General features: G+C 42.9%; 1 protein-coding gene across 3 annotated transcripts in view; it reads right to left on the reverse strand.

The window, feature by feature from the left end:
* Positions 1–2,048: 2,048 nt before the first annotated feature.
* The window catches only part of znf827 (zinc finger protein 827), a 62,853-nt gene continuing 54,137 nt past the window's right edge, over positions 2,049–10,764 (reverse strand). For 2 of the 3 annotated variants that reach the window (XM_044347205.1, XM_044347204.1), the window contains 4 exons: positions 7,432–7,641; positions 5,868–6,045; positions 3,532–3,582; positions 3,085–3,176 (listed from right to left, as the gene is read on the reverse strand). In XM_044347205.1, the coding sequence (XP_044203140.1) occupies positions 3,534–3,582; positions 5,868–6,045; positions 7,432–7,641 (437 nt within the window). In that variant the 3' untranslated portion in view covers positions 3,085–3,176; positions 3,532–3,533. Of the gene's footprint in view, positions 3,177–3,531; positions 3,583–5,867; positions 6,046–7,431; positions 7,642–10,764 lie in introns of all 3 variants that reach the window. The other variant, XM_044347206.1, reaches the window with a different exon arrangement.

Genomic DNA, 10,764 nt, shown 5'->3' on the forward strand with positions numbered 1-10,764 from the left:
AAATGCATGAGTATAATAGACAAAAGGAAAATAAAAACAATCCCTTTACAAATAAGGGATTTTGGCTTGAAGACCACAAGCGCTAACAATAATGGGTAAAGCTTTTTCCAAAAAAAAAAAAAAAAAATGCTTGTACTATGCTGCCCTATCTCGCAAACATACTTCTTTTTGAGCATTTACGGATAAATACATATTCTCATAATCAAAAAGTGCAGCACTGTGCAAAATTGGCTATCACAATTTAGCCTGGGACCTTTAGTTCCCAGGGAGAGCTTGACCTCTACTGTCTAATTCATGCAATTTGTATTAATTTACTTTCTCCGATTTCACAGAGGCAGACCCTTTGCACTGCCAGAAATGCCTACATGTGAAACTAAGGGGTGTTGATTGAGTCATTTCCAGCAAGCACTTTCAAGCTACTGTCTACTTCACATTATAGTAACTCGATGGATCCAAGTTTGCACTTTAAAAAAAAAAAAAAAAAAAAAGGAAATAAAGGTTTTAAGTGCTTTTGGCTTGAAGTGTAACTACATTAAGTGCAATTAAAACTCAAAAGGTTGATATGAGGGGGTGGGGTGAGGAGAGGAGGAGGAGGAAGGGGGGGGGGTACCATGTCTGCCGGCCTAACAGAAGCCAGTGCCATTGAACACAATGCTGTACAAGTGAATGGCTTTGCTTCATCATTGCACCTACAGGAGCTTTTTCTCACAATGGGTTCTCTATGAATGTTAGTAGAAAAAGTTTTATTATGATGTAAAAGGCTCAGTAAAAAAAGTAAAAAAAAAAAAAAACCCCAAACAAAACAAAAAGACACAGAAGGCCACCAAACACACTAACTTTCCCGTCTTTACCAGCACAGGAGACGCCCCTGTTCACACTTCTGTATCACTTCTTTTTCATGTACATAAACAAAAATACATTCATTCAAGTCATTTTGGAACAGTTTTTTTCTTTTTTTTTGTACACAAAAATTACAAAAAGCTCCAAAAAGCACCATTGAATCGGCCTGTGGTGACCCTGGCTGTGGGTAGCTCGCTAACCCAGAGCTGGTCACCTCCACAAAACAGTTATCTCATATATCTCTTCTAAGTATAGGTGCGTGATACATAGTTCTGCATACGATGCTGCGCTGATATCCACCTGGTCTCAGAAATAACGAATGAATGTTAACGTCTTGTTATTTGTAGGATTTCGCTGCTTATTCACCTGGGAGTGCAAAAACATTATGCAACATTTTACATTTATATTCAAATCAAATAATTCATATTAATAAATGTTTGTTGTCATGATAGATCAGATTGAATACTTTCCATATTTACATGATGACAGCTTATTTTCTGTTTAAAACTATTAAAATTAGCTAGTAACCCTTTAAAATAACATTTACAGTATTCTGAGACAGAAGTGATATCAGGCAGCGGCTATGCATAATATGGTTTCACCATTATACAAAAAAAACAACATAAATCAAAAAAAAAAGATGGGAAGGGGAAGGGCTACAAAACTATGTACAAGATTGATAAATAAGTAAGTGCGTGGTTTGAGGCGTTGCTTTGGAAACGAGCCTTTATCAATGAAAAGCATTCCGTTTCATTGGTTCTGTCCACGTTGCACCGCTAACACTTCAGGATATTTCGAATTTAGCTTCCTAATGACGTCAAAGCTAGTTGAAACACAGAAACAGGCATGCTATTTTGATGCATAATAGCAATAGACAAAAATGCACTAAAATATAGCACTTGCAAGTTTTGTTTCGTCTTTTTCAACTTTTTATCTTGTCAAACGACTAAAGAAAAATACCTATAAAACTGAGATACGTTAGTTTCCTCAGATAATGCAACTGGGTCCAAGTCATTCAGACGTTTAAAAACAGAAAACAAAAAGGTAATAGAGAGTAGTAGTTGAAGTAGTAATAATTCAATTGATAGAACTGATAAGAAAAGCAGCTTTTTGATATAAATGCATTTTTAGCATGTACAGCCTTTTTCTCTTATAAATGTTTTTTTTTTCTTTTCTGCAATATGTTTGTCTGGTCCAGCTTATTCTGCTGGTCTGATTGGAAAAGATGTTGCTCCCACTGCAGTGGTCAAGTGTCATTCACACCACCGTCCGAGGAGTGAGGGGAGGAGAGGAGAGGAGGTGGGCGAGGTCAAACAGTCTTGGCCCTCTCCATCAGTCCCAGGTAGGCCAGGAAGGAGTGTTTGTGGGAGGCGGGTGAGGGAGGAGAGAGGGAGGGGGACACCGGGTTGGAGGAGAAGAGGAGAGGAGATGTGGCGGGCCGCCATCTGGAGTGGAGGTGCGAGTGGAATGTGAAGCGGCTGTTGTGGGTGAACAGGGTGGTGAGGGGAATCAGGTGCGCCCGGTCGCAGTTCCTGTACTGCTCGAAGACGTGGCGGGAGGAGGGGAGGAAGAGGGAGGGGCCGCCGCTGCTCACACCGCCGGGGTTTCTGGTGATGTCGTTGCCGTTGGCGCTAACCAAGCGGTGCAGAGGGCTGGTGGCGTCCAGCTGCTGGGACTTGCCCAGTTTGAGTGACAGAGCGACGGACTGCAGCGCCTGCGATGCTGTTAGACTCATGAGGGGGCTGTTGCTCCCGCTCCCTCCGCTGCTCCCTCCTCCTCCTCCTCCGCTGAAGAGGAAGTTCTCTTGGCTCCTCCGTGCTGACGAGCCCCCCGGTGATGTTCCCTCAAGTTGCAGCTCCTCCTCTCCTGCCTCCTCATCTTCCTCCTCCTCTTCTCCTCCTCCACCTCCGTCCAGTCCCCCCGCTCCTCCACTCTGGTGTTTCTTGAGGTGGCGGCTGAAGACAAAGGGGTGTGTGGTGGTGAAAGGGCACTCTTGGCAGCCGAAAGTCTGGCGCGGCGCATGCTTCAGCTTCTTGTGCAGGTTGAGGTTGTCCTTGCGCTTGCAGCTATAAGAGCAGCGGTCGCAATGGAAGGGCCGCTCGCCCGTGTGCACACGCACATGCTCGATCAGCTTATTGGCCGTCTTGGACAAGTAGCCACACTGCTCACACTTGTAGTGGTTGCCCAGGCGGTGCCCGCGCATGTGGGCCTCCAATGAGGCCTGGTCGGGCCACAGTCCCTGGCAGATGCGGCAGCGGTACTCCATCTTACAGTGCGTCTTAAGGTGGCACTCCATGGCCGCTGGACGATTGGTGGAGTAGATGCAGAAAGGGCACCTGGGTAGTGCAACAGAAGGGAAGTAGGGAGGGAGAACACACAGAAGCAAAAGACAGTTGAAGGGGAAGTGAACATAAGGAACCAAGTAACACACCTTGAAATTTAATAACACAAAAGTGATGAGGAGGAGAAGGACAGGTAAAGGAAAAGTGCGTGTCATGTATAATTCTGTGTGCTCATGGTGGTATGTGTGGCAGTTTAATGGTGGGAGAATTGAGGTGATCAGGTATATGTGTGTGTGTGTTTGTGTGTGTGTGTGTGTGTGTGTGTGGGAGGGAGGGGGGTGTGACAGGCTGGAGAAAAGTTTGGAGCAGTAGGACATGAAGGGAAATGAAGGAATGGAGTGGCACTTACATTTAAATAGCACCTTTCATCTGCTCTGGGCCCCAAAGCGCTTCACAAACCCTGCAGAACAGAATCACCTCAGAAAAACCTCGAAATTGTCAAGGCCCTCTCTCCCTTTCTACACACTCCTACACATATAGAAAGACATTGCTCGAGTGTATACACGTGTACGCACTGGTCTGGAGAAACAAAAAAACCTTGATCTGGACTTAGAGGGCAGAAATTATAAGCCATCTGAGTTTATTGAAAACCTCTAAGTATAAATGTGGTTTACAGAAATTAAGCCACTGTGTAAACCGGGCAGAATGAAAAAATATAACCCACATGTGCAGATAGAAACAGTACAGCAAATATTTAAAAGTTCTGATAAATTTAAAATATCAGTTTAAGTTCAACTGCTTCCATCTCTTTTTTCCTCCCTTGAATAAAAACTAATATATCCACCACCTGTTTCTTTCCCTTTTGAATGCTAGCTTGAAGAAATCAATCTGGCTTCAAAAACATTTACACCAGACAGAAGATAACATTTAAAACCGTTATAAAAAAAAACTCCTTGTATTCATGTATTCACTCAGCTAACAAGTCCTCACGTTATAAAAAGATACTGTGTGAAGATTTTTTTTGAGCTATGAAGGGGCTTCTTGTGTGTTTGTGTTCCCTTATCTACATGGTTTGTATATTATTCAAGTCAATGTAACTGTGTTGGCAGCTTCCTAGTTTACATTCAGTGAAATGCTACCATTTCCAGACATTTAGCAGCGTTGAGCACATCCTAACTCCACTGATGGCTGCACAGAAAGAAGTATGTAGAACACAGATCTTCGTTTATGACAAGATGAGGCGATAATCATAATGATATTCGATGATTCTGCGCATGCACAGACTGGAGTTATGAGAACTCAAAAACAAAAACAAAAAAATGGCTTGTGTTACTGGAAATGAATCTTCAAGAAATGTTTGCAAGTAGTTTACCAAGTTTACAAACTTTGCAATCTTTGCTAAATATTTAGTCAAATATTGTAATGTGTAGAAACTTTTTTTTTTTTTCTTTATCTCAAATGCTACCCTGGAGTTGAATATGTGAGATGTTTGTCTGAGTTTAGTACGTTATTGTGACTAGCCCGAAAATCTAAATACTAACATCATCATCGGTGTGTGTGGTGTACATGTTTAAGTCAACAGATGGGCTTCATGTTAACTTGACAGGCCTGAAATGGGACATAAATATGTCACAGTACAACAAAGGCTCCTGTGGGACTGGAGTATGGAGATGGAGAGGGAAGCGTGTGAAGAGACTAGAGCTACATAAACAGTCAATATTAGAAAAATAAGGCTGCCTTATCAAGAGGGATAACTATGTTAGGTGTATTTGTTCATATATTTGTACATGTATGAGTGTGAAGTGTTCGGGATGCAAACTAGCCTGTGAATTAGTTTTCATTAGAATTAGTGTTTCTACAGAATGCATGCATCAGATCTGTGAGCGTGTAAGCTTGAAAGCATGCGTTAGTTTTTGGTCGAGAGACATTTAGATTGTGTCCAGTGAACGGTGTTACGGAAGTAAAAAGATCTGACGTTTGCGCCTATCCTACGGTGCTTGTTAGTGATCATCTTCTAGGGGGTGTGCCAAGAAATATTATATACTGTATACATACAGTATTATGACTGTAGCAGCCTGTAGCTTTCTGGATTGCAGGTTTCATCTGGTCGTTTTTCTTTGGCATGGCTGTTAGCTGTGGGCAGTGGAACAACAGACCCTGAGGGGACGCCCATTTCCACTCTCCCTTCTGTTCATAGCAGCCACTGCAGACCCAGAGACCACTATCTAATAACTTATACTTGCCAAGAGAGTCTGTCAGGCAAAACTACAGCTTGTATGATTTTATTTACTGGCTACAGATATTGAGAGTTAATAAGGGGGGTTAACTGATTAAGGACACGTGGCTAGAATCACCTTCAAATAAGCCAAATTATTTATGTGTTTTTCATATCTGTCTCATTGGCAGAAGCTTACAGGTGTTGCTGTTACACAACAACCAAACATGTCTTATTAAATAGCCTCACGATTTGTGTCAGGCCAGCTTCATGTATTTAATAATAAATATTTTTGTATATATGCATTGTAAAAAAAAAAAAAAGTTAAAAGTATCCATGTAAACAGTACAAATTCTCAAAATCTAAATATTCCCTAATTGGCACATCTCTATCGTTGATCTATGAATATGTGTGAATGTGTGTGTTTTTGTGTGTGCAGTAGGGTGAGGGGTGGGTGAGGGAGGGGGGGGGGGGAGGGGGGGGTGGGACGGGCGGAGTTAGGAACCTCTGTCTGTACTTGCTTTCCTTACTTGAGCCCTCCGGAGGGGACGGTGTGGCACTTCTTGTGCTCCAGCAGCTGCTCGGGCGTCTTGAGGAACTTGTGGCAGACGTCGCACTCAAACATCCGTGTGATGAGGTGGATCTGGAGGTGCCGCTCATACATGCTACGCGTCTTGCACACGAAATTGCAGAAGACACACTCAAAGCCTGGAGAGAGCGGAAAGAGGAGGAGGAGGAGGAGGAGGAGGAGGAGGAGGGGGAGAGAGGGGGAGTTAGGACTAGATGATTTTAAATTTGAACCTAAGCCTTACTCCAAACTGGGTAATCTTCAAATACTGTACTCCATTCTGTTAGGTCAAGTCTGGTCATGCTCCTGTGGTCTGACTGCGCTGCTGTGGGCACGTAAACAAGAAAATGACTAACTAAATCTTGAATCTTGAAGTAGAGCAAGACTTCACACAACCGAGGATAGATTACCTGTGGGGAAAAGCGGGTAGCTGCCCCCCAGCATTTAACACCCCTAGGGACCCAAAAAGAGTTCACTTTTTGGCAATTGATTTGTGATTGATTAACGCTAAATTTGTTTGGGAATATAGAAATGTGCACTACTAATACACCAGTATCATTACAATGTGGGTAGTATATACCCAAACACTCCCGTCTACCATGTTACACCAGTGATAGGGAACAGCAGACACTAAAAAATACTTCTTAATACTTTAAAATATCAGTCTATTTGGAAGAAAACTAGTTTCATGATTAAAGATTGCATATCGAGCTGTTGAATCAGACACAGCAGAAGAGGACCCGGGTGACATTACAGCCGCAGCCTGACTTCAGCTGCTGAGTTTCTCTGTGATTCTAACACTAACACAAACAAACAAGCAGTTTTATAATATAATGTCAGAGCAGTTATGTGGCGCTACTATTACAACTCATGAGGCCGAATATAGTGCTGTGTTATCAGACAAAACAGTACGGAAGAGGAAGCGACTACAGGACCTGTAACCGTGTCAGCTGAGAGAGAGGAGCTGCAGCATGACCAGTGCCCGCCTGGTTAGGATTGAGACAGACTGAAAACTCCGCGCTGCAACAAACTTTGCGGTGCTTTGGTAAACCATGACTGACTGTTTTCTGACAGAATATTTTATCAGATTTTGCCATCTCTGAATACAGAATAGCACATCAGCGTCTGTGTTACCTGTAACGTGCAGCTGCTGTAAAAGAAACAGCAGTTAGGGTTAGACACACCGGTACGATATATACAGACTTGATGAGGAAAAACATTTGTAAAGAAGCCTCAGTAAAGATATATAACGCTGCTCATTTTGTCTTTGCTAACCAGCTGGAGGCTCACTGGACGAGACGCGTGCAATGCATTCTGGTTGTTGTAGGACTCCCCTTTAAAGACCCCTATTGGGAATCTACAGCAAAGTGAACAGTTTCCTAACCAAAAGGCAGGAGCTGCAAAAGATGAGGGTAATTATAGTGTTGACAAGCTAGATGATTTTTAAATGATGAAGTGTGCAACATCGACTGTGACGTTTCAAATCTCTTATCACAGGTAGCGTATCTGGTCCCACAATTCCTTGCCTTTATCAGACTTGTCCTCAGTTCCTGATCCCGAGTGGCTTCCGGAGCTGGACTGGCTGCCTGCAGAGGAGGGCGGGGCTAGCAGGCTCTTGAGTTCTTCGTTACCGTGGGTGAGGTCTCCGCCCTCAGAGCTGTTGAGTGAATCGCTGAGGGCCGAGAGCGACGAGGAGGTGCTCTTGGTCTCGCTGAGGGGACTCCTTGAGTTCAGACCTAAGTATAAGAGCAGAGCGAAAGAAAGTAAGATTAAGTATCATAAAGACACACATTTCTAAAGATAAATCAGAGACAAAGATATGAACTAACTGAAAACCTGTAGGAATTATGGGGTATGTTTGATGCAGAAAAATCTGTTTCAAGAACCCCACGTTTACGTGCATGAATACACGTGCATGCGCGCGCACACACAGTGTACAAACAGGCTTCCTCGCCTGCAGAGTGCTGTCTTCCGACTGAGGCCATGCTGCCAGTCCAATCAAGATGCAGCATGCTTTTATTGATCCCCCTTCTCTAAGTCTGCAATTCACTGGGAAGAGAGAGGGAATTAGAAGGGGAGGGAGCGAGAGGGAGGGGTGAGGAGCGCAGGTCATGGCCGAAGGAGCTAAGATGGCTGGAGCAACTCGGGGCACAACTCAACAAAGGGCATTCACTCAGGAGGGAGTGAAAAGAGGGAGAAAAGGCTGCACCGATCCTGAAATGGTTGACCTATCTTTTAATACAGGCGCGCACAAAACTGAGTCTAAAACATACGAGAACGCACGCATGCAGTGCATACACAAGGAATCTCACTATCTGAAGAAAGTGATTGATTGCTTTCAATCAAATCTAAATATACCAGGGTCATTTACAGCAGTCTTAGCCGCATTTTCAATGCAGTATTGAACCGGCTTGAGGAAGCTTTTTACTTCCTCTGCTGCAGTATTTAACATCTACTTGCCTTCTTTTACAATATCCAAAAGGCTAATGCCACAGAATGTAAAAAAAAAAAAAAGAAAAGGTGCTGCTCTGAGCCAATGGGCCTCAACCTTGAAACACATCTTGCTTGAAAAACATTTCATTTTCTCTTTTATGGAATAGTATCGTCTGGGATTGCCCAGCAATGTTTGTGATATGTGAACTAAAATAAAGAAGTAGAGTCTGTCTGCCAAAGTATTCCAGTGCAGATATCAAGGAATACTGACAGATAATTCACCACCTTCCCCCTTACTGAGAAGGGCACCCAACCAACCCTTTTCCCGTGCAGAGTCCAGGCTTCACGGGGGGTTCAGCTTGAACTACGACACCTGCTGAGCTCAGCCAACACTTGCCTAGGTGTGTCCACACAGTTGACCAGATAACTACCTTTCACAGTCTGTCAGGATTCCCCTCTAAGTGGTGCTCTATCAACCTTCGCCTCTTAAATGCAGACATTTTACCAAACAGGGCTGGGCTTCGACAAATTATTAAAATCTCCACAAATAGAAGATCGGATGTGTGTGTTTTTGTACAGTGTGTGAGGTGACTTAAGACCTTAAAGCCACTCTCTTGTACATTTGTGTGTTTGGTGGTGGTGGTGTCCATCTTGAATGAGACTGAGATAAATGCCAAGCCGGGCTGAGAGACTTAAAAGACGGCCACAGTGGCATCGTAAACCCAGCTCGTCTCCAAAGGACCCAAAGGCCTATTGATTTTTCCCCCCTCAGGCACGATAAGGGCCAACCTTCTCAGATAAACAAGGCCACTGTGGCCTCTGAAAGACCCCTCAGCTGTCTAGGCCGGACAATCCCACCCACCCACACATACACACACACACACACACACTTTCAGGAACAGTGGAAGAGCAAAACATCAGCAATAAACTGGACAAAGCTGTTTTAGACAAAAACACTAGTATCGACCACCAGGGGTTCTGACGAGCAGCATTAAAAGTCCAAAGAAGGTCGACTGGAGGAGGCTGTCTGACTCTTGTTTGTGAAACCAGATTCTACTGCTGGTCTGTCCGTGTGTCCTCTGAACTGATGCTGAAATGTGTGTGTATCAGGTTTAAATTACTGTTATGTTACAATGTATTGTGTTGAAATAGTCTTTGCTGAGTCTTTTACCTCTGCCCAACTGCGCCTACGATTCTCAAGACCTTTACAAGAGTACTCCACCGATTTAGCTTAACACTCCTATATAGGGCCGCAACTGACTGTATTTTCTTGATTAATCAATCAGTTGTTTGGTCTATAAAATGTCAGAAAACGGTGAAACATTTGATCATTGTTTCCCAAAGCCCAAGATGCAACCTAAAACCTCTTGTTTTGTCCTGACCAACTGTCCACAACCCGAAGATATTCAGTTTACTGTCATAGAGGATGAAATGAACCAGAAAATATTCACATTTAAAGAAGGCGGAACCAAAAAATGTTGGCATTTTTTTTTTGTCAAAAACGATTGATTATCAAAATAGTTGATGATTCATTGATGATTCATTTTCTGTCAATTGGTTAATCAATTAATTGTTGCAGCTCTACCCCTATAATATGGACAATTTAAAAAACCCAGCAGAATGAGAGATATCACCTTTTTTATTCCTTGCATTCTTTTTTGTTGTCAAAACCTGACAAACCCTACGCTACCCACAATGCAACTCGATCGGCGACAGTTCTACTGGAAATTCACAGTATTCAGTTATGCTAGTGGTGGCTGATTGCAGTCTCCTGTTCCTAACCAGTGTTATCAGATTTTGCAGGGCTCCATCTGGAACCACTAAATGATTTATACAACTTTTTTTTTTTCACATATGCAGTAGCGCTCCTCAAGACCTGTAAACTTTGATGTGTAAAAATCAATGGAGTTTCCCCATTTACAGCTGTAAGTCAGCTCTTTAACTGCAGTTATTGTTTAAAATGAAACCCAATGTGCTGCATAGAGTGCAGAGCCAAAACAATAGAAAATGTGTCACTGTCCAAATACTGCATGTATTTCTATTCTGAGCTGTGAACAAGAGCCACAATGTGTAAGCTACCACCCACTCCAACATGTGAGAGTAATTTTGAAAATAACTCCATAAATCATTTTTTCTAGGGGACGAGTCCTGTATTTTGCTACAGTTCAGTAGATGTTTGAAAAGACCATAAGAACAACAGACACAGGGATGTTACACCACAGCTGAATCGATACCCAAATTAATTAATTAGTTGACCTATTTTTAATCAATCTTAAGTGTTTTGATAATCGATTCACTGTTTAAGTGTCAGGAAAAAAAAGCCAAACATTCCCTAGTTCCAGCTCAATTGTGAATTTGCTGCTCTTTCTGTGTTATTTAATAGTAAACTACATATCTTTAGGTTTTGGACTGTTGGGCGCACAAAT

The sequence above is a fragment of the Thunnus albacares genome, chromosome 3 (assembly GCF_914725855.1).
Source record: "Thunnus albacares chromosome 3, fThuAlb1.1, whole genome shotgun sequence".
NCBI lineage: Eukaryota > Metazoa > Chordata > Actinopteri > Scombriformes > Scombridae > Thunnus > Thunnus albacares.